The sequence below is a fragment of the Podarcis erhardii genome (genome assembly GCF_964252035.2).
Source record: "Podarcis erhardii genome assembly, chromosome: 13".
In the NCBI taxonomy this organism is placed as follows: Eukaryota; Metazoa; Chordata; class Lepidosauria; order Squamata; family Lacertidae; genus Podarcis; species Podarcis erhardii.
In genome coordinates, this window is record NC_138502.1 from 30,983,473 (window position 1) to 31,007,026 (window position 23,554).

The 23,554-nt window shown below is 46.5% G+C and overlaps 1 protein-coding gene across 3 annotated transcripts in view; it reads right to left on the minus strand.

Moving 5' to 3' along the window:
- Window positions 1-23,554, minus strand: part of ARHGAP23 (Rho GTPase activating protein 23) — a 172,554-nt gene that overhangs the window by 144,477 nt on the left and 4,523 nt on the right. The window contains exon 1 of one of the 3 annotated variants that reach the window (XM_081837569.1): window positions 1,316-1,484. The exons of the other annotated variants lie outside the window; for them this stretch is intronic. Within the exon in view, the coding sequence (XP_081693695.1) occupies window positions 1,316-1,390 (75 nt within the window). The 5' untranslated portion in view covers window positions 1,391-1,484. Of the gene's footprint in view, window positions 1-1,315; window positions 1,485-23,554 lie in introns of those variants that run through there. 3 annotated transcript variants of the gene reach the window in all.

Below are 23,554 nucleotides of genomic sequence, written 5' to 3' on the forward strand. Positions count from 1 at the left end.
AAGGATGACAGAGACATGTGGGTCCCCTTCATGAATGTAAGCAAATGAACCATGGATATTCCACAAGTAAGGACCCACCTGAAAAGCACCCCAGGTTCCTGCTGAGAGCACTGAGCAGCCACATGATCCACACCCTCTTTGATCCCACCGAGCTCAAGCAGTAGCCAAACTCACCTCCCAAGTAGCTATTTTCCTTCCTGTTTTCCTGAATCAGCAAGAGTCTTTGATGCTAACATACCATCAAGCTTCAGATTCCCCCCCAAGCCTATCCCTGAACCATAAAAAGCCACAAGCATCAAGGCCACACACACCCCTACCCAGCTATTAACTCCATCCAAAGGACAAAGGCGGGGGTACCAGAGAACATACCGAAACAAGCCATTCTGCCCCACCTCCCGTTTTCCATGCCAGCACCATGCCTACATCACATGCCTTTTACTGAGACAGGCTAACTCAGTAGTGTCTACACCAGGCATAGGCAAACTCAGCCCTCCAGATGTTTTGGGACTACAACTCCCATCAGCCCTGACCACTAGTCCTGTTAGCTAGGGCTTGCCAAGGTTCCAGGCAGAGGACTTTCACAGCTTTACCTAGAGATGCCAGGGACTGGACCTGGCACACCTTCCTCGTGCCAGACATCTGTGCTGCCACTGAGCTACAGCTGTTTTACTCCAGAATTCAAAAACAAAACACTAAACCACGTTGGGTTCCAAATTCACAGGCACTACCACAGATTAGAACCCCCACTTTGTATATGTTCACATTCCCACAGTTGAATCACCTTGAGTGGGGCAAGGATGACAGGACATTCCCAGCCCAGCCTAGAAATGCCAAGAGACTGAACCCAGAACCTTCTGCACTCAAAGCAGGTCCACCTTTCACCACAAACACACACCCTTCTTCACCCCCCCCCCCAGTTCAACCAGTATTAGCTTCCAGCACTTGCCCACTATAACCCCTCTCTCTTTCCTCCCAGTAAATTCTCCCTGGGATCACAGAATTGTGGAATTGGAAGAGACCACCAGGGTCATCTAGTCCAACCCCCAGCAATGCAGAAATCTTTTTTGCCCAACACAGGGCTGGAAGCCACAGCCCTGGGATTAAGAGTCTCCCTAACAGCCCCTCTTGATCCTCCAAGCCCACCCAGCATAATCCTTCTCTCCGCTCAGGGTCAGGCTTCTCTGCAAGCCTGCCCAGTTCGACCCAGGGCCGCCAGCCCAGCTTATTCAGCGCAGATGCACAAACACAAACACACACCCCACACACAAACACATACCCCTCCAGACCCACTTTCCTTGCCCCGGCGCGGGCTCACCTCGGGACTCCTTGGCGGTGGCGGCGGCGGCGGCGGCGGCGGGATCCCAACCAGGCAAAAGGCGACTCCATTCATCGGGCGCGGCGCTGGCCCCGACGGGGCGGACGAGCGGGGCGGGAAGCGAGAGCCGGCGGCGGCGGCGGCAGCAACAAGCAGCAGCAGCCAGGCTGGAGAGACTTTCGCTCGGCTGGGCCAGGCTGCCCAGGCAGCTCCGCCTCTTCCACGGCAGGAGGAGGAGGGAGGAGAAGGGAAAAGGGAAGGCCGCCCGCCCGCCCGCCCGCTAAGCCGGCCAAGGGGCGGAGGAGGAGCAGCAGCAGCGGGCAGGCGGGCCAGCCCCTCCTGGGTGGACGGGCAGAGCAGTCGGGAGAGACCCCCGCCCCGGAGGGGGTTTTTCGGGGGCAGGCGGCGGAGAGGGAGAGAAGGGCGGGAAAGGGGAGACGGAAGCGCACACAGGGGGCGAAAGGGGGAAAAGGACGGAGCAAGGAGAGAAAAGTCGAGGGCTGGGGAAAGAGGCCGCCAGCCCAACCGGGAAGGAGACCCTCCCTCGAGGCAGGGGCAGAAACACGGGCGTAGCCAAGGAGGGGCAGAGGGGCAGCTGCCCCCGAATCAATAAACAATGTATAACAAACTGAGGTTCTGCCCCCCCCCTTAACAAAAGGCCTGCCCCCCACCCAACAATAATCCTGGTTACGCCCATAGGCAGAAAGACAGGCTTGGGAGACGCAAGCGAGAGGAGGACGAGCGGGAGGGTCCTTGGAGATCGGGGCCGGTGGTCTCTCTCTCTCTCACACACACACACACACAAATGAACAGGGCAAAAAGATGAAGAAGGGACGCCTAGAAAAGGGTTTCCGAAATTTGGGTCTCTATCGGTTGTTGGACTACAACTCCGATCATCCCTAGCTAGGAGGACCAGTGGTCAGGGATGATGGGAACTGTAGTCCGGGGGGGAAACAACAACAGCTGGAGACCCAAGTTTGGCAAACCCTGGCCTAGAATAGAGGACACAGCTGCGCCAGGCTGTGCTAGCCCTACTCAGAGCAGGCCCGCTGAAATAAAGGCGTCGAAGTTAGTCGCGTGCATTCACTTCAATGGCTCTATCACTTCCAAAAATGGGAAGTTTCTTCCATTTCAGGGCAAAGGAAATGACACTTCCAGGTGACATCTGAGGACACACAGCAGCATTAAGGGCGGGACCACTTCAGTTCCCAAGGCTGGGAAGTAAAGCGGGCGGGGATCAGCCACAACTCCCCTCTCAAGGAGAAAAGGAGCACCCCCCATCCCAATGTTGAACCTGTGTTTGAAGTTCAGTTCAATGCCTTAAGCCTGCGGAAGAACACAGCCCAAGACAGGAGGTGTTTATGGGAAAGGCTGGCCCAGAACAGGAAGCTCAAAGGCCAGAGAATAGAAGAGATACTAGCACAGTCCAATAGAATAGCATACAGGCCAGCTAAAGGGGCAGTGTGGGGTGGGCAGGAGAAAGAGAAAGACAATGGGCTGTCACAGCCAGGCACAGAAAAAACTGGCAATCTGAGGCCTGGCATCAGAGAGAACCCAGGGGCAGGCAGCCTGGTACGGACAGTCGGATGCGCCAACTATGCGCTGGTACAGGCTGAAGGAGGTTCATCACAAGGCATAGGTCATGGGGTGTTGTGTGTGTGTGTGTAAGGTTGCAGCAAGGATTGGCACATCCCCAGTGGGAGCAAGAAGGAGGAGCTACACACAAGCTGGAGATGTGGTGTGAGGGATTTATTCTTGGACCCAGGGAGTCTTTTTAAAAAATAATATAGAAGCACCAGTCTTCAAAGGCAGGCAGAGATGCACAGCGGCAGATAATAGTAATTCTTTGTGTTTCCACAGTACGTTTTCATGTGATCAAAGCATTTTACATACACTGTATTCACAGCCTGTCCAACAGCCCGGAACAGCAGAACCATTCCAGATTTTGAAACAGGTTGTGTGGGTGAAGGAGGTGAGACACAGAAAATAGTGGAGGAGGCAAGATTTGAAATCAGGTATCTCCCAGCTCGCTGTCTTAGCTGCAGCATCGTACACCAGATCTCCTCAACGTCCTTGATTGGAGTCCGCTTTTAGGAGCTGGAGAACCCATCCCTGAACAGAAGCAGCAAGAGTTGTCATGAACTGAGCAACCACAAGCCAGCCCGCCTGCCCCATTGTAGTGTTGGAGGGGCAGGAATGATCCACCAAGCTTGCCCCTTTCTACAGCCAGGCAAATTTCCCCCATGCGTCAGGGACCTTCACTGCCCCAAGTCATTTTCCTGTCCTTCCATAAGAGGGGATGTGAGATCATATCCTGGCTAGTCAGTTAATCAATCAACTCCTCACGACGGGGGCGGGGGGGAAAGCTACATAGCTATACGGATGCATGGCATGTCTTCCCCCATCTCCCCAGCTTTTAAACAGGAGCAGTCTGGTCCTTCTTTGTAGACACGGTATGATGTACAATCCTAGGAGCTGTGTGCCATCGGGGCAAGGCCTTAGGGTGGACAGCCAGCACCCCACCTCCAGAGAGGAGCAGGAAGGCCCTTCCCCCAAAAACGCAGCAGGGCTGGCTTAACAAATTTTGCAGTGAAGCAATACATGTTTACTATCTAGAGATAAGTCCAGAGATTAAGGTCTGGTGCAACCTCAGAAGTCAAGAGGGACACAGCCAGCTCAGGCATTCACCAGGGCCCTGGCAGAGAGAGATAGCCAGTACCCTAATGCAAGGCAAGCCTTGCTGGATCACACCAAAGACTCATCCAGCCCTTCCTTGCCATTTCCCCAGCAACAGACATTTAGAGGTGTCCTGTCTCTGAACGTGGTGGTTCCATATAGCCATTGCGGCGAAAACAGCCAGTGACAGAACCCACCCTCCATGAACAGGTCTGGTCCACTTTTAATAGCAGCTACCACATCTCACCACAGAGTTAATTCCAAGACAAATTATATCCACCGTTCAAAGTTGTTGTTTAGTCGTTTAGTCGTGTCCGACTCTTTGTGACCCCAAGGACCAGAGCACGCCAGGCCCTCCTGTCTTCCACTGCCTCCCGCAGTTTGGTCAAATTCATGCTGGTAGCTTTGAGAACACTATCCAACCATCTCGTCCTCTGTCGTCCCCTTCTCCTTGTGCCCTCCATCTTTCCCAACATCAGGGTCTTTTCCAGGGAGTCTTCTCTTCTCATGAGGTGGCCAAAGTATTGGAGCCTCAGCTTCACAATCTGTCCTTCCAGTGAGCACTCAGGGCTGATTTCCTTAAGAATGGAGAGGTTTGATCTTCTTGCAGTCCATGGGACTCTCAAGAGTCTCCTCCTCTCAAGAGTCTCTTTTCTCTGTTCTCATTTAGAGTGCTGCAAATCAACTTGGCAGTGAATGATTCAGGACCAGGGGGTGGTGCAGGCAACTTACTTTATTTTTATTTAATTAATGGCTGGTTGCATTTATATACATACACTTTTTGGCAAGGCACCTGAGGTGGTTTACAATTTTAAAATACTACAAGCAGCAAAATGGTAGGATATGTAGAGAGAGTGAGTTCCTTCAGGCCAGCAGTTCCCTTCTGAAACAGGTTCTAGGTTCAAGACTTCCCAGTACTGTAGGAATGGGGGAACTTAGGCCTGAGGGTCAAATGAGGCCCTCAAGGGCTCTCACTACATGGGCCTCTAGACTCTCCCCTCAGGACACACTCGCACTGCAAGTCGCTTCCTTCACCAACTCTGCTTTCGTAACAATCTCCTTCGGTGTTTTTTGCCTGTCTAGGATGTCTCCTAGAACTCTGTTAGTCCTCCTGCTTGCCAAAATGGGAGGTGGGGAAAACTAGCCTTCCATAGAAATGTAAAATTCACATTTACTGCTCTGCCCACTACTGCCTCTGGCATGTGGCCCCGAAAAGGTTGCCCAGAATGGAATGTGGCCCCCATGCAGAAAAAGTTCCCTCACTTATGCAATAGCCCTACCCTTTCACAAGGGATTCCTGCCTTCCAATTCCAGGAACCTGGTTGTTGTTACAGAGGGACGAGCAAGCACTCTGCACGTGTTCAGAGTGACTCTTTGCTAATCCATGCATTCCAGGGCTGATGAGCAGTGGTATTTTCAAAATGGACCCATGTGCTGAAAAACTAAACTGTGGTTGAGAAGGGGGGAACAAAAGGTGTAACCATGATTTATCAGTTCAGCGCATTGTGGGCATCTGGAGTTAAGCCTCACAAAACTGAGGGCCGGCACGTAGCTCAGATTCCACAGCTGTAAGACTGTATCCTATTTTGTATTATTTGATCATAGCTCCCTTTATCTAGAGGGGGGGGGGAGAGAGGAATAATAACAAAAAATGAAGAGAATCTATGCCCTCTGCTGGCTCTGGAGTGCAGCACAAGTTAGTGAGGAAAGTGGAGGAAATCTTCCGTTTTGGGGGTGAATTGAGGCGTCACCTTCCTACCTCTTCCCAGCTCTAGAAGTTCAAGGCTAGATTATCTAAAGGTATGGCTGCCACCACTTCGTAGTTTTCTTCCTGGAGGGAGAGCTACTTTCCCTTCACACAATGAAGAGAGTGGCGCCCCGATACAATAGGCAGCAAGTCGCAGATTTAAAACATGATAAACACAGAGATGCCTTGGTAATATGGCAGTTTTCATTCCCCAAAAGGATATTACAGTTCAGCAGGGGGAGCAATTATCTGAAATCTATGTTCAGACTGATTCACTTTCAAGATTTACAGAGGCTGGATGAAGCACAATTCCTGCCAGGGGCTGAAGCACGCTAGCCAAGTGTTTGAACTGGACACAGTCCCATTCTTTGGACACCCATGCCATTCCTCTACAAGCTCCTATAGCTTTCTTTATACAGTACACTTAAAAAAAATATATTCTAGCATGATTTCTACTACAGAGCACTTTACCTGTATACATATCTTACTACAAGCAAATGCTCGCAGGTAGTGTTTGAGGACCGGGACATTCGCAGGGAAACCAAAATGCTTGTTTACAAAGCTATTGTACTACCAACCTTACTATATGCTTGTGAAACATGGACCACTTATAAAAGGCCATCTCCAACTCCTCGAAAGATTCCATCAACGGTGTCTCCAAAAAAATTTACACTGGCGAACTAATATCAGTGTACTGGAAGAAGCAAAGATCACCAGTGTTGAAGCAATGATTCTTCAACATCAACTTCGTTGGACTGGTCATGTTGTGCCTGATGATCGTCTTCCAAAGCAACTACTCTATTCCGAACTTAAAAATGGAAAGCGTAATGCTGGTGGTCAACAAAAGAGGTTTAAAGACTGTCTCAAGGCAAATCTAAAAAAAAAGTAGTATAAACACTGACAACTGGGAAACACTGGCCTATGAGCGCTCCAGTTGGAGAACAGCCTTTACCAAAGGTGTCATGGGCTTTGAAGACACTCAAACTCAGGACGCAAAGGAGAAACGTGCTAAGAGGAAGGCACGCTTGGCAAATCTACACCGTAATCAACTCCCACCCAGAAACCTATGTCCCCACTGTGGAAGGAGATGTGGATCCAGAATTGGCCTCCACAGTCACTTACAGACTCATTGCTAAAACGGTGTTTATGGAAGACAATCTTACTCGGCTACGAGTGATCAACAAAGATTATACCAGCCATCATTTATAGATAACAGGAGGCCTAGTATTCAATGATTGTCCTATATTGGTTCAGCTACAGGGAATCCTTAGCAGAGGCAAACTTCTAACAGCATCTACCGGTATATTTTCATTTTTTTAACAAAATGTCAACCAATCAACAGTACAGTATCTCTTATGGACAGGGCCTATTCACAAACAGGAGGCTTAGTAGTCCAGCTGTTTTTGGACTACAACCCCCATCATCCCTAGCTAGCAGGACCAGTGGTCAGAGATGATAGGAATTGTAGTCCCAAAACAGTTGCAGAGACCCAAGTTTGGGAAACCATGGTCTCTAGATTTATGCCTATACTGTGTTCCACTTTTGGGCAACATTTTCTTAGCCATAGTGGCTAGGAATGTACAGTAAGTTGGCAGTCCCCAGTTCAATCTCACCTTAGTTGATGGATGGGAAACCTATAGCCTTCCAAAAGTTTCTGGACTACAATTCCCATCATCCCTGACTATTGGCCACGCTGGGAGGGGCTGACAGGAGTTGGAATCCAACACCTGGAAAGCCAGAAGTCTCCCATCAGCACCTTAAGCAAATCATTATCCAATCAGATGCATCATCCCCATCTGCAAAATGGGGATAAAACTGGCCTGCCTTATAGAACTGAAATTATAGATATAAATGCTTCTTCAACATTGAAATATGCTTTAGAAATGCTGTTTTGTTCTTAAAATAGAAAAAGGGAAGCAGGGAGAATGGGAATAAGACTGTGCATTGTATTTTTAAAGGTTTTGGGGTGGTATCTACACACTCCAACATAAGAAGTAAGCAGCATTCACATTTGAAAGTGCACCTAATTTATGACTGTAGTTTCTAAAGAACGGATACCCAAGACACGCCATTGAGTTTCCACAGAAAACCCACTGAGCAGAAAAGTGGACACGCCATAGAGATGAGGACACAGCTTTCACACATTCTCAATTACATAACTGTACAAAGGTAGACTCCTATCCTACACAAGAGTCAAAAGGGCCCCCTCTCCAATGCTGTACATCTATGCAGCTTATTCATCATAAGACCATATCATAGGACTCTAGGTCAGCAGGGGGTAATCTGTATTTTTCCACAGTCCAAGAGAATGCAATGTTTTTACTTAGGTCAGCACAGGCATTAAAAATGCGAGTCCATGCAATGATCACAAGCAGTTCAAGAATACCACTGAACAACAAACCCCAAACCCTGAAAGACTTAATTAGCACAGAACCTTCACTATGACATTTGTTATTAGATTCTCTTGCTAAATAAGATCCTGCTTCACATCACTGCATCTCTTTTCACTTTTCGGCCTGTCATTCACATTAAAAGGTAGAGAAACCCTGTTCAAGGGGAAAGAGGCAACAGTAACTTAGGAATCAAATCCAACCCTCTGCCCAGTGAGATCTTAGGCATGCCAACATCTTCTCAAAAATAGGTGTGTGTTAGTGTCCTGCTCTTCAACAAGAGTCTCAAAGTTCACCAACATCTGGAGGGCCAAAGGTGCCGCACACCTGTTCTAACAGCCATGCACGACAGAAATTATTTTTCCATCTCCTGGAAAAACACCGCTCCACTCCATAAACTACCAAGCTTCTAGAAATCTCTGAGTTTGTGGCCTTCAGGGATGCTAAATAAAATGAATTTATTTGTGTGTGCACAGATAAAAGGCAGAACAGAAATCTGTTTATCTTTCCCAGTGCTTTCCCTTATCTCTTAGGAGATATAGTTGTGTACTACAAAAAGTTAAGTGATCAAAAAGTTTTGGATTACACTCTTGGCTATATAAGGTTCCTGTTTAGTTGCAAACCGGCATATGTGTGTGTGTGTGTGTGTGTGTGTGTGTGCGCGCGTGCATGCTGGGGTGGGGGTAGATTTAGTAAGCACTCAATATGGATGCTGCTCCAGGAAATAAACATTTTATAAAACGGGGAACTATCTTAGATCAGTCTTTTTAAGTTAAACTTCAGTACATTCATCTCCAGCCTTTCTTCTGTGGAACTCAAGGCAGCGCACACTGGTCGTCTTGCACCAGAAACTGACCAGATCCATGTTTGCATAGCTTCAGGAAGCTTGCTGCATCACACACTACCTGGGCACCCCACTGATCTGTCAGGTCTTTTCTGTTCTTGGTCATTTAATGAAGACTTTGAATCACTTAAGTAAAAATCAATACATCCCATTGCATGTGTGAAGAAATGTTTCCTTTGATCGGCCAGGAAACTGCCTTCTAATGAGTCAGACCATTGGCCTACTTCAATATTATTCACACTGGGCTTTTCCCATCCCTACCTGGAGATGCCAGAGTTTGAACCCGGGACCTTATGCATGCAAATTTGCACCCTGCCTCTGAGGTACATCTCTGCTTCAGCTACTGATAATCAGTTCTTAAAGACCCTTGAGCTCCAAGGCTGGATCTATGCTGATCATAAAAACGCTTAAAAAAAATGTTATTTAGCTCTCAATGCGATTTTACATTGATAGTTTTACATTGCTCTACAGCGCCTTCTGGTGTCGCATGTTTGCAGCACATTTATAACGCTTTAACTGACCAGTACAGATTAGTCCCAAGTGCTTTGAGATACTTAACTCTACTGAATTTTAAGTCAATAAATATTGTGGTTCTATGAAATGAGGGAACAAGAGTAGCTGTAGATCAGTGGGAGAGGATGTACTTTGCATTCAGAAGGTCCCAAGTCCCACATTTGGGACATAATATTCAGATGGCAGATTGGGAAAGGTTATGGAAGTCAGATTTGAAATTTACGGCATGTTGTACAGTTAAAGAAAATTATATGAAAATGATGTACCGGTGGTATTTGACTGCTACTAAATTAGCAAAAATGTATAAGACAAGTTCAAATATCTGCTGGAAATGTAAAGAAAAAGAAGGTACCTTTTTCATATGTGGTGGACTTGTAATAAAAGCTTTCTGGGAGATGATATATAATGAAATGAAAAAAAATGATTAAAATAACTTGTGTTAAGAAACCAGAAGCCTTTTTATTAGGAATTACAGGTACCAATATACCAAAGGAGCAGAAAAGACTCTTCATGTATGGAACAACAACCACTCAGATGTTATTGGCCCAGAGTTGGAAAGAAGACAAAGTCCCTACCAGAGAGGAGTGGCAAACCAAGCTGACTGACTATGCCAAAATGGCAAAACTGACTAGAAAACTCAGAAACCAAGAGGATAAAAACTTTATAAAAGAATGGGAAAAAATTATAAGTTATTTAGGAGACCACTGTAAACAGATGGAAACAAGAGCCGGATTTTGAGTCACTTGTAGTGTAAAAAATATCATGGACAATATGGTTTGATATAAAAATTGGATGCTTAAAATGAGACCCCATGGAGGGGATGGTGAGAAGTCTTGAGATTCAGAGAATCTCTTTATATAGATTTGTTTTTTTACAGTTTGTGTTCATTTATATTTTCTATTTGTAAAACCAATAACAAATATTTCGTAAAAAAAGAAGACCCCAAGTCCAATCTTGGGTATCTCCAGGCTGGGTAAGGCTGCTCTCTAAAACCAAGAGGAGCTGCTGCCAAGCTGGGGTATACTAGAACTGGGAAGACAGTGGATCTCTTGATGTTGTTGGACTCAAACTCCCATCAGCCCCAGCCAGTATAGCCAACAGTCAGGAGCGACAGGAGCTGGAGCCCAACAACATCCAGAGGGCCACAGGTTCCCCATCCGTCGGTCCAGACAATAACAAGGAAGATGGTCTGACGGTCTTGACTGAGTATAAAGCAACTTCCTATGGAATACCCATGGCAAGCATTGTGCTGGAGTGAATCAGGCAGGAAAGATAAAGATGCAGAAATCCGGGTTCCTTGTAAATGTCCCAGGCAAAATTCATGGAGTGCTTCTCCATTTGCTCAAACGATTGAAACCACCTCAGGTTGCTGGGCTGTTAGAAGCAGCTCTGCCAGATACCTTGTAGAGGCACTGCCAGTCAGAGCACTTATATGCTTATTATCATGTTTATTAAAATATCAAAAGTGCTTTCCTTTTTTAACCACCACCACCCCTCATAAAACAACATTTTTTAAAAAGTACACAACACTGCCAACAGAAAGTTTAAAAGTCAGAGAAACAGGCCAACAAAAAGCCAGCTATTATTCGCTGCCTTGTGGTTTATAATCACTCCGCTCAAGTTTCACTCTTCTGCTGTGTTCTATGTTATCGTTTCGCTCGATATTGTTTTCCCGGCTTTTGCAAGCCGCCCCGGGAGCTTTGAAGGGCAGCAGAAGAATGTTCTGGAAGAAACAAACTCATAAATAAATAGAAACAGTGGATGCCTTATCTTCGCGGCTTTAAATGCTCTCTTTTTCTCCCAAGCTGTTTTAATAGTAGTCTGCTTTGGAGAACGGGGACAAAACAAAAAGGAAGGTTATCAACTCCAAAAGAGTAAGTGGGATGACATTCGCTGCAAGCTCAGTGTGTACTCAGTGAGAAACAGGGGCTGGAAATAAGACGGCGCTGGAAGGAATGCAACGGCCCATGAGTGCATCTCTGAGGTGGGAGAGACAAGCAGCAAGACTATTTCAGATCGACATATCAAAGGTGTATCTGTGATGCACAGGCTAAACTTCTGGCATGCACTAGAGCTTCAGACAGTAGCTAAGGTCAACCACAAGGTAAAAAGAAGAGGAAGAAGAAGAAGCGGAAGAAGAAGAAGGATGATGATGATGATGATTTTGTACCCCACCCATCTGACTGGGTTGCCCCATCCACTCTGGGCGGCTTCTGGCATATACAAAAACATAATAAAGTACATTAAACGTTTAAAACTTCCCCATACAAGGACTAGGTTGTGTGTCTGTTGTGCCTTCTCTCTCTCTCTGTCTCTCTCTCTCTCTCCTCTTTTCCATCCCTCCTCTTTGAATTTATTTTTCCTCAAAGAGTATTACTTCTTACTGGAATAACTAGCATCCTGAAGAGCAAGGTAGGAAGAGGGCAGGTAGACACTGTTGTTCTCGGTAACCAAGTAGGGAACATCTGTGGCCATTCAGATGTTGTGGGACTTCGAACCTCCGTCAGCTAGCATGGCCAATGGTCAGGGGTGACTGGAGCTGGGAATCAGCAACATCTGGATGTCCACAGATGTTCCGCACTGCTGGCACAAGTCCAGTCAACAGCTCTTATTGCCTTCTGCATTTGCATTTATCTTGCCATATAACAAAGTCTTATGTCGGTTGTCACAAGAGGTGGGGATACTAAAGGGCTCTCCATAAACCTGAATAAAACTACTTTAACCAACTGCTAATAAAATAAAATAAAAATAAACTGAAGAGCACGTTATCCTAAGTTGCTCCCACTTACAATCTTGGGGCTTTTGTTCCATGTGCCACAACCGCCACCCACATGGGGCCTGGAGGAAGCAAACACATTCCTTTTCCCGACTTTTTAATATATTTCCCTGGTTCCTCCTCGCCCCAACCATGCATGTCCTATCTTCTCTGCCCTTACATCAGGCAGGGAAGAATTCACAATGGGAATTTCTTCCTTCAAGAGGGAAAACAGGGTAAAGGAGTTTCTGAGCAGCTTGTACTCTGTTTTTTTCTTTTCGCTTCTCATGTCATCGCAGAGGAATGGCTCCGAAAGGGTTACTAAGGACCAGGGCTCAGATCAGTGGCAATCTTGGATAAACAAGGGAAAGCAGCTGACAAGAGCATGGGAGGCTAAGAGTGGTCTCTCTTACAGGAGACAGAAGGCAAGGGTGGATTAAGGCTTATGTATACCTTATGCTGACCCATATTTTGGAGGGCTTTCTTGACCTAACGAAAATTGCTGCCGCCTGATGATTAACTACTGAGCATCTATTTACAGCCAAACCACCACCAATACCACCAAGACAGGATCAGGTCTAAAGACCTTTGGAAATCATGGCATTGTTGCATCAGCACAAACAGAAGCAGCCACATATGCACTATTATTGCATAAATGACATGTTGCAAAACACACCTGCCAAAGAGATTAAAAAAAAACCCCAGTTTGGAGAGGTCCCATGAAGAGGAACTGCTGGGTCCAAGCGCCTGCAAGATGAAATACAGAGGGACAGCCAACATCGTGTCCTCCAGATGTCCCTGGGACTCTCAACTCCCCATCAGCTCCAGCCAGCATGCCCAATGGTGAGGGATGATCAGAGATGTAGTCTGACATAACCTTGAAATCACTGCATCTGCTACCAGAAGGGCCAACCAATTCTGTGCATGTCCAGGCAAGAGCGATGGTTAAACTGGAGCAATGGTCTGAACGCATAATACCAATCCTGGCCTGACTGCACTGACTACCAGTTAGTTTCTGGGCCCAACTTAAAATGCTGGTTTTGAGCTACAAAGCCTTATGCATCTCAGGACCCTAATATCTCAAGAGTCACTTCATTCCATATGAACTAACCCAGACCCTGCAATCTTCATCTGAGGCTCCTCTCGGTGTGCCCACTCCATGGAAGGTCCAGAAAATGGCAACACAAGAAAAGGGCCTTTTCAGTGGTAGCTCCCCACTTGTACAACACTCTCCCAAGGAGGCCCACTTGGCATTATCACTACACATCTTTAGGCAGCAGGCAAAAAGGTTTCTCTTCTACCAGGCGATTGGCTTATTAACGTTCTATGGCTTTTTAAATGTGCACGTGGGAGCAGGGTTACTAGTTTGTTTTTGTTTTATTATGTATTTTTCTGTTGTGAACCACCCTGGGATCTTCGGCTGAAGGGCAAAATGCACATTAAATAATGATAATAATTAATAACAATAACAGAAGTCTGCAGTATGGAGCTGTGCAATAAGCTTCAGCAGCAATCCAAGAGCGCCATTATAAACTGCAAAAACGTGTCCTCTCAGGATGCCATCAGCATAGGTGGAGCAGGTTTAAAACCTACAAGGACACGATGGGGAGAAGACCAGCCCCCAATCCCCCTCCCCTTGCGCTGTACACGTCTCTCAGGATTATTGCAGAAGACATTTTCTTATCGTACCTAGATAACTTTGTAAGCCTGCTGTTTCGGCCTGTCTCGCACAAAGTTGTCTCAGAAAAGAGAGCTGCTCAGGGCCTTGAGGGCAGCAGAGCTCTTGCTTCTTAATTCAGGGCTCAGGCAGCAGTTTCTGAGTGTCAACAAGGGAAAGCCACTTTGCCTCATTTATTTTTATTTATGACATTTCGACTCCACTTTTCTTCCACCACAGAACCCAGCGAGGCATCTATGCCTACGGTTCCCAAACTTTTATTTCCCCCCCCTCACAGACCATTTGAACATTAATAAAGCAGTGTTCGAAACTCCCATTGTTCTAGGCGCATTTTGCGACAGGGAATTTCAGTACTGGGCCTAAGATTTCAGATGAAAACTGCGGAGTGGAAAGAAAGGAGGGCCTTTTTCTGCCTCCCCACTTCCAGCTACTCTCTGAGGACTGGAGAAGAGACCCTTTTAAGAATAATAGGCGGGTGGGCAGGGAAAGGACCCAGGGGTCAGCAAACTTTTTCAGCAGGGGGCCGGTTCACTGTCCCTCAGAACTTGTGGAGGGCCAGACTATATTTGGGGGGGGGGGTGAACAAATTTCTATGCCCCACAAATAACCCCGAGATGCATTTTAAATAAAAGCACACATTCTACTCATGTAAAAACACACTGATTCCTGGACCGTCCGCGGGCCGGATTGAGAAAGCGATTGGGCTGGATCCGGCCCGCAGGCCTTAGTTTGCCTACCCATGGACTAGACTATGTGAGAAATGAACAAAAAAAATTAGCTGCAGTTCATTCATTTTCAGCTTTGTATTATTGTTATAAAAAAACACGCCTAGATACTCCATTGCAGCACCCATAACCTAGGTTTAAGGTGTCATTTAGCTCCTGGCTTTCACATCTTAGTTTCTAACAATGTTATAAAGGTCTTGGCAGACCCATCTAACAACATTTCCCCCCTGCTGTTGTAGCCATTGGAATGCGCCGCGCATTATGTTTCCTAATTGTAATTTTACAGACGTGCCATGCAATACCTGAATGAAGCTTGTGGACCACCAGCAGGCCGCTGACCACATGCTGGAAACCTGTGGTATGTGCGAGTCCTTGGTGAGCACCCGTCCAGGCACTGACCAGACAGCGACACAGGCCTTTCTTTTCTTCTGCCAAGGCAATTGTGGCCTCCTGCATTTCCAGGCCACACCCTGAGACACATTTGCTTATTATTCCATTATATTACGCCACGGCTGCTTCTGTAACACGATCACAGAGGGGAGGGTGGGAAGCTAGATTTAGCTCCACAGTCATCTGCCCTCCACTTTTTAGACATTAAAAATAGTTGATTTAAAACAAGCTAAGCCCAATTAAAACTGAGTTGTCTGGGAGCTCCAGGACCGGCTACCTTACTCAACGCCATCTTGACCAGAAGTTCGCTAGATTTACCTAAAGGAGGAGGAGTGGGGCTACATGGCCAGGGGTCTCTCCACCCACCCCAAATTACACAACTGAAAAGAGAAGTAGGGGGAGATTTCCTCCTCACAGGCAATTTAACCTTGTATAGTAGTACCTCTAGTTATGAACTTAATTCATTCTGGAGGTCTGTTTTTAACCTGAAACTGTTCTTAACTAGAGGCGTGCTTTCGCCAATGGGGCCTCTTGCTGCCGCTGCCACACAAATTCCATTCTCATCCTGGGGCAAAGTTCTCAACTCGAGGTAACTCTTCCAGGTTAGCGGAGCTTGGAACATGAAGCGTTTGTAATCTGAGGCGTTTGTAAATCGACGTACCACTGTAGTGGTAAGCTAGGAGCAGAAACCAGGAAGGCAGGAAGAGGATCAGTGAGTGCCAAGGTTTCACACCTGTTTGGGACTATGTTAAGCACCGTGATCCTGCTTGACCCCAGCCCACCTTTTGAGCTGTCAGTAATCAGCATGCAGGGGAACGGGTGGCGATGTGGCCTAAACCACTGAGCCTCTTGGGCTTGCTGATTGGAAGGTTGGCGGTTCTAACCATGTGACAGGGTGAGCTCCCATTGCTCTGTCCCAGCTCCTGCCAACCTAGCAGTTCGAAAGCACGCCAGCGCAAGTAGATAAATAGGTACCGCTGCGGCAGGAAGGTAAACGGCATTTCCATGAGCTCTGGTTTATGGCATGGTGTCCCATTGCACCAGAAGTGATTTAGTCATGCTGGCCACATGACCTGGAAAGCTGTCTGTGGACAAACGCCGGCTCCCTCGGCCTGAAGTGAGATGAGCGTTGCAACCCCATAGTCGCCTTTGGCTGGACTTAACTGTCCAGAGGTCCTTTACCTTTTACCTAATCAGCATGCATGGGGAGAGGGGAGTCAACAGCCTCTCCACAGCTCACAGGTATAAGCAGAGCAGAATCAACTCAGTCAGCGCTCTATAACTCCTGGAAATGCCCTTGCAGACCCACAGTAGAGCCATACAGCAGCCCAGGAGACAGATGTTTTTCAGCTCTTCCTTTGTGGAAAACCATCCTGGAGACACATGTCAGGGATAGGCAGGGCCATGGGGGGGGGGGCAATGGATACACCTCTTACTTTTGTACCATTGGCTACATTCCAACCATGCAAAAGCTTTAAAAACAGGTGTTCCAAGATGAGATGACTTCCTTAGTTTAAACCAATACAATACAGGAGGAATGGGGAACCTACATACTGCTGGGACTCTTATTTCCCATCAGTTCCAGTCAGCATGCTCAATGGCCAGGGATTATGCGGCTTGTAGTCCAGCAACACCTGGAGGTCCAAAACAAATATAATCTAACAAGATGGCTAATGAAGCCGTCCAGCCAGCACTGCTTGATGTAACTCTCTAGAGAGTGAGAACTCATCCAGACTTAGAATAACAGAATCATAAAATTGCAGAGTTGTACGGGATGAGAGTCATCTAGCCCAGCCCCCTTGCAATGCAGGAATCTTTTACCCAAAACGGGGCTCAAACCCACGACCCTGAGATTAAGAGTCTTATGATCTACCAACTGAGCTCTCCATTAAAGTTAAGAGAAAAACCTGCTCTTTAGCGCTGAATCAGACCAAACGGCAACTGGGTTTTCCCTGGATTGACGTTTGTACCAATTTGGCGTTAAAGAGCAGGTTTTCTCAGGGAAAGCAGCAAGGCAAATGGAAAACTTCTCAGACTCATGCTTTCTAGGAATGGGAAAAGCAAAAGTGTGGACAAGCCCTTCATTTAATTTCTATACGTACTGCTTAATATTTAAAGTATCTCTAAGCAACACACAGAAAAGTGAAGCAACAACAGACATCAAACAAAATATTGCAAAAATACGCAGTTGCATATAATAATGTCACATTAATACCAAGTTACTGATTTACAGTATACAGTGGTACCTTGGGTTAAGTACTTAATTCGTTCCGGAGGTCCGTACTTAACCTGAAACTGTTCTTAACCTGAAGCACCACTTTAGCTAATGGGGCCTCCTGCTGCTGCCACGCCGCCGGAGCACGATTTCTGTTCTCATCCTGAAGCAAAGTTCTTAACTTGAAGCACTATTTCTGGGTTAGCAGAGTCTGTAACCTGAAGCGTACGTAACCTGAAGCATATGTAACCCAAGGTACCACTGTATAAATCAGTATCAATTCATTTTCCTTCTGACACACCCTCCCTCTCCGCCTCTGGGTCCAAACCAACTCAGATCACCCACTAAACTCTCATAACAAGAAGAGTTCCTGGAAACAGAGGACATCGTCCTCGTCTGGCAACCTAGACTTGCTTTTTATGGGTAGGCCTAAAGGTGAATGGCCCTTCCTCAGGCTGCCCATAGCTGTGTCCCATTCAGTTGCCTTCTCCACACCCCGTTCCAGATGCAGCAGGTTTGCTAAGTTTCCCATGAGGTCCAAAGGGTGAGAAGAGTGCCTTTCTTCACCCTCTGTCCCCTTCTCCTTCTACTGTGCTATTCAAAAAATAATAATAAATGAATTAGTAGTAGTAGTAGAAATACTATCTGCAGAGTCTCAGGGAAAGGCAGTTCCCAAGTCCACATCAGGAGTGTCACAGAAGATATTGCTCTGCTGAGCAGCCAGTGGAAGCCAGGCTCCTAGTACTTCTATGAAAGTCAGTGTGGTGTAGTGGTTAGAATGTTTGACTGGGACCTGGGAGATGAGGGTTCAAATCCCAACGCAGCCATTGAAGCTCATCAAGGTCACCTTGGGTCAGTCAGTGTCTCTTAGCCTAAACCACCTCATGAGTTGCTATGAGGATAAAATAGGTAGGAGGAGATAAAATATATTGGGCTTCTCCGATCCAGATGTGCTGCCTGCTCATTGGAAAGGCCACATGCCCCTACTCCCTTCTGCAGCCAAAGACCAACACTCCTAGGTTCTCAGACCTTGGAAATATAAAAAACATCACCCAGGAGAATAGGTATCAGTTCATTTCTACAATGTCCCCAATTCTGAAACCTTGAGGTTAAATAACAGCAGGAATAATATGCATAAGAGCAGAAGCAAACGAGCAGAGACCATACGGTGGAAAAATCTGGAAAATGGATCCCAGTCACTGATGCACTGGTCCGTTTTCCACCCCTGCCTAAAATCGCAGCAAACAGCCTTCAAAAATAGGGCAAGTTGCAGCGAAGGATGCCAGGAAAAGGAGGAAAAGAAGCACAGGGATTAAAGTATACATTGGGGTTGCAGGGGAGCTGCCCTACATGCAGCTGAGAGGTGAGAGTGGTCGGTCGCCAGCTAGGATGAAGACAATAAATATCCAATCCAGGGAGTTTGGGGTAGGAGGGAGGAAAAATGCAGGAATGCAGGAATTGTTTGCCTGAAAGCCAGAGGAGGAGGAGGAGGAGCAGCTGCAGACAGGAGCAGATCCTGCAGACCACGGCCACAGCATCTCCAGGGACATCAAGATTAATCAGGCCTTCAATAATGAGGAAAGAACACAGGGGATTGAGTGAGAGCATATGCTTCTTGAGATGAAAGCAGAGCCCAGGCTCCGAGTCCAGTCAAGCTCAGGCTGCAAGCCGAATCTCGTCTACTCATGAGCAAAATGCTATTGAATCCAGTCCAGTACGTACTCAGGAGCAAGTTCTATTAACCCCAGGCTAAGTGAGGTTAGGATCGCAGCCATAGGCTGTGTTTACACTATACCTTTTGAGGCATATTCTTTCCCTCAAAGAATTATTGGCTCTGTGCTTGATCCCTTACAGCAGAGGTTTTCTTTTCTTTCTTTTTTTAATATAATTTTTATTGAATGATTTTATGTTACAAAACACAATACAGCCATACTACCACTAAATATAATTAAGAAATAAAAATTACATACATCAATATTTAGTTTGTTATTTGTTATTTACCGTCTTATTTCCTCCCAAACATTCCATACAAAAACACACATATGTGCAGACACCCACACCCGCACAGAAAATGATAATAATGAAATTAAATATTTTTCCCCTTTTATCTTCCAAAATCTTTTCTTCAACTTTGACTTCCTGTCAAGTCCCTTTGCATATATTTTATCTTACAATCGAATGTACACAAAACAATAAACCTTTCTATATAAAGTTTCCAATACATTCTAAAAACGTAATAAATCCTTAATTGTTGTCCACCTCCTTTTAGTTCCTTTATCACTCGAATGCTAGCACAGAGTCAAAACTATTATTGTATTTTTGAACATATCTTCTATAGCCATCCCATTTTTCCGCAAATTTTTACTTTGAGTTTCCTCTGCGTTTACTAGTCAGTTGAGCCGTCTCCACCAATTTCTGTAATTTGATTTGCCAATCTGTTATTTTTGGAGTACAGCAGAGGTTTTCAACCTTTTGGAGTCCACGGCTCCCTTGACTAACTACATCCTTTCTGCGACACCCTGTGGGGCTCAGGAGCCCAGTTAATGTCACCCCTTGCCTACAGAGCTGGCAGCCTCTTACCCTTTTTTGAACACCTTCCCTTCTGGAGGGTTCCCTCAGCCTCCTCTCGTCTTCCCTCTCCTTGGGAGTCCTCTGGGCAGCTGCTGTTGCCACCGCTGGTCTCTGAGCTGCCCTCCCTTCCCCAAAGAGAGGTGCCTCTTCACACTGCCCCACAAGGGCCTGGGACTTGTCTATCTATTCCCAACAGCAAGCACTGGCAAACTGGCTGGCTAGGCTCCCTTGCTTGCTTGCTCCAAGGCCGCCTCAGCTCCTGGCAACCAGCACCTCCTGACCAGCCCCAGAGGCACCATTCACCTGGGGACCTTGTAGCCGGAGCAGACGTGAGAGGGAATCAGAGGAAGGGAAGGGAAGAGGGACAGAGACCAGCGTTGCCTGTGGCACCCCTGACCATCATTCAAGGCACCCCAGGGTGCCACAGCACACTGGTTGAAAACCACTGCCTGTTTACAGAGTTGAAATTCCCAGCAACACCTTGACAAACTATAGTGCCCAGAGTTCTTTGAGGGATAGAATGTGCCTCGGATGTACTGTACTTTGATGGAGCAGCGTGTGCACAGCCTAATTCTCCAAATCCATATTTAACGCCTTAGGAGAATCTGAAAATGATAACAATGGTGTCCTTGAACACGAGCAAAACATAGTTTGCTCAGACCTGTGTATCAGTTCTCAACAAATCAGGGATTAGGTGCCAAGGTAATAGAGAAGTGGGAGCAGCGATGCCTCATTTCAGAGATTAAACCTAGCTTGATTAGGAGCTGTTCCTTTAATCAGGAGACGTAGCAACGTCCTCTTCTTTTTGTTCAGGATAATTTAAAACAGCAGTACTTGTTATATGAGAAGGTCAACGGGCACACCTGTGCAACTCTGGAGTTCCTTTCTGCAGCAAACCTCTTCCAAAATCACAATAACCTCATGGGCACAAGTGCACCGAAAGGGTCTTCTAACAAAGGGTCTTAACAGAAGAACTAACCATACTTATTGGTCCATCAGAAAAAACCCAGAAGAGCAATACAGCCCAGAGTGTATGGGGAAACTCAGCCAGATGGGCGGGATATAAATAATAAATTATTATTATTATTATTATTATTATTATTATTATTATTACTACTACTACTACTACTACTACAAGAAGAGGGGAGGAATCACAACTCCTGTTCACTAGATCTCCCTTTGGAGAAGAAAGGAAATGGAGCACCCGTAAGCATGTGCAGAATGCGATATGAACTCACACTGATGTACAGTTCGGCCACCCACGTTCCAACGAACATTTTCCACTCCAAACCTACTCCCTCCCTTGATAACGATGGTTACATGAGAACTATCACCTTGAGTTTACAGTTTTATGTAGAGCTGTGAATGTTCTACGACAGCTCCAACACCAGAGTTTATCAGGCACAATAAAAATCTGCGTCCCCTAGATTTCAGCAGTTTTTGTTTTATTTGTTTTTAAGCGTGTCTAGTCCTCATGGCTAGAAAGGGTTGGAAGCAGCTGAGAAATGCCTCCAGAAGCATTCAGAAGTGTATTTGCAGAGAAGCGGGAAGGCCGAGCAGGATTTCCAGTGGTTACAGAGGGAGTAGCTCTCTCCCCAGGATGAGCGGAAGCAGTGTAAAGTTTGTGAAATAAGGAAATATACGCAACTTTGTACACACACGGCACAGCATTTAATTCTTTATTTCAAAATTTGCAATTCCTTTTTGCTTTTGTATTTTACTGTTGATATGGTCTGTGGGTTGAAGTTCTCATTCTCTCTCTCTCGCACACACACACACACACAAACTTACCTATATGGATCCCAACGGCTTTGCGAGTCAAAGGTTTTGGCTCACAAACGTCGCAAACGTTTTCTGGTTTGCGAACGTTCTTTGGAACCTGAATGTCCAACATGGGTTCCGCGGCTTCTGATTGGTTGCAGGAAGCTCCTGCAGCCAATCGGAAGCCGCACCTTAGCTTTGGAAGTCGAACTGACTTCCGGAACGGATTCTGTTCGACTTCCAAGGCACCACTGTAATTGTCTGAGGATCCCTACCCCTAAATTGTCTATGAAATATAAACAGGAGACAGAATAATCTTTTCAAGGGAGATGGGACAGGAGATGAGGATAAGAAATATTCCCCACAACCCTCAAGACTACTGCAATGGACTACTGCAATGCACTCTATGTGGGGCTACCTTTGAAGGTGACCCAGAAATTACAACTAAGCCAGAATGCGGCAGCTAGACTGGTAACTGGAGGCGGCCGCCAAGACCACATAACACCAGTCTTGAAAGACCTACATTGGCTCCGAGCACGTTTCCGAGCACAATTCAAAGTGTTGGTGTTGACCTGTAAAGCCCTAAACGGCCTCGGCCCAGTATACCTGAAGGAGCATCTCCACCCCAATCATTCTGCCCGGACGCTGAGGTCCAGCGCCGAGGGCCTTCTGGTGGTTCCCTCACTGCGAGAAGCAAAGCTACAGGGAACCAGGCAGAGGGCCTTCTCGGTGGTGGCGCCCGCCCTGTGGAACGCCCTCCCATCAGATGTCAAAGAGATAAACAACTACCTGACATTTAGAAGACATCTGAAGGCAGCCCTGTTCAGGGAAGTTTTTAATGTGTGACATTTTAATGTATTTTTAATCTTTGTTGGAAGCTGCCCAGAGTGGCTGGGGAAACCCAGCCAGATGGGCGGGGTATAAATAATTATTTTTATTTTTATTATTAATATTATTATCATCATCTGCAAGGAAGCTTCGACAAGGAAGTGTGCATTTCGACATCAGATGCCGCCCTGGAGAATGAGCTCAGTGCCATTGGGCCCTGGCATCTGTTTCAGAAGCTGATACAGAGTCAGCCGCTCTCCAATATATAATTACGTATTATCTCTCATATAATGCATTAGCAGCTGGGATACAGAACATGCCGCTCTCTGCTGAATTGGCAGCGGGAATGCATTTCCACTGAGCATGCGCAAAGTGCACTCCCCTCCGCGCACCAGGCAAACCACAAACATCCCCTCCTTACCGCTACAGGGTGTTTTTATTCAGGTAAGCTTTTAAAGGCAGCGAGTTGGTGTAATTTTTAGAGCTGGTCTAATTATTCTTCCTAGGGTTTTATGAAATTTTAATGTTTGGACAAACGGGTTTTCTTTCTATCACTGCACCGGGCATTGCACCATTACCAGAACATTAGCCACCTTGAACAGCTTCTTGGAAAAGGCAGGATATACATTTAATAAACAAACTAACTAAGCTTGGAAGGAGGGGAGGCAGGGAAGCAAAGTTCCCAGAGATCAGGAGAGAAACCATTATACGTGATTTGTGGTAATAGCTGGGGTCATCTTGTGGCTACGAGAACAAGCTATGATCTGGGAGAGGGGCCAGTTCCAGTCTCATCTCAAGCCTCGAAAACACTACATAGATGGTCTTATGGGAGCCCCTATCCATCAGCCTCCGCTCCAACAGAACACCAGCCTCTCCTACAGGACTGTTGCAAGGGTTGCTTTGGCAATATATGCAAAATGCTCGGAATAATGGAAAATGCCACGTCTTAGTACGACCCAGTGAGCCGCAAAGGACTTCGAAGAAAGGAATACATTCTCTGCCCAATAGTGTTCCCGGACCTGGAAAATGCCTGCCCTGCCTACAGACCTCTTTTAGAAACCCAGGATCCTCACTCAACCACATATGAAGCTGCCCTACATAATATCTAGACCACATTCACTTCTTTTCAAGTGTCCCTCGTGTGCA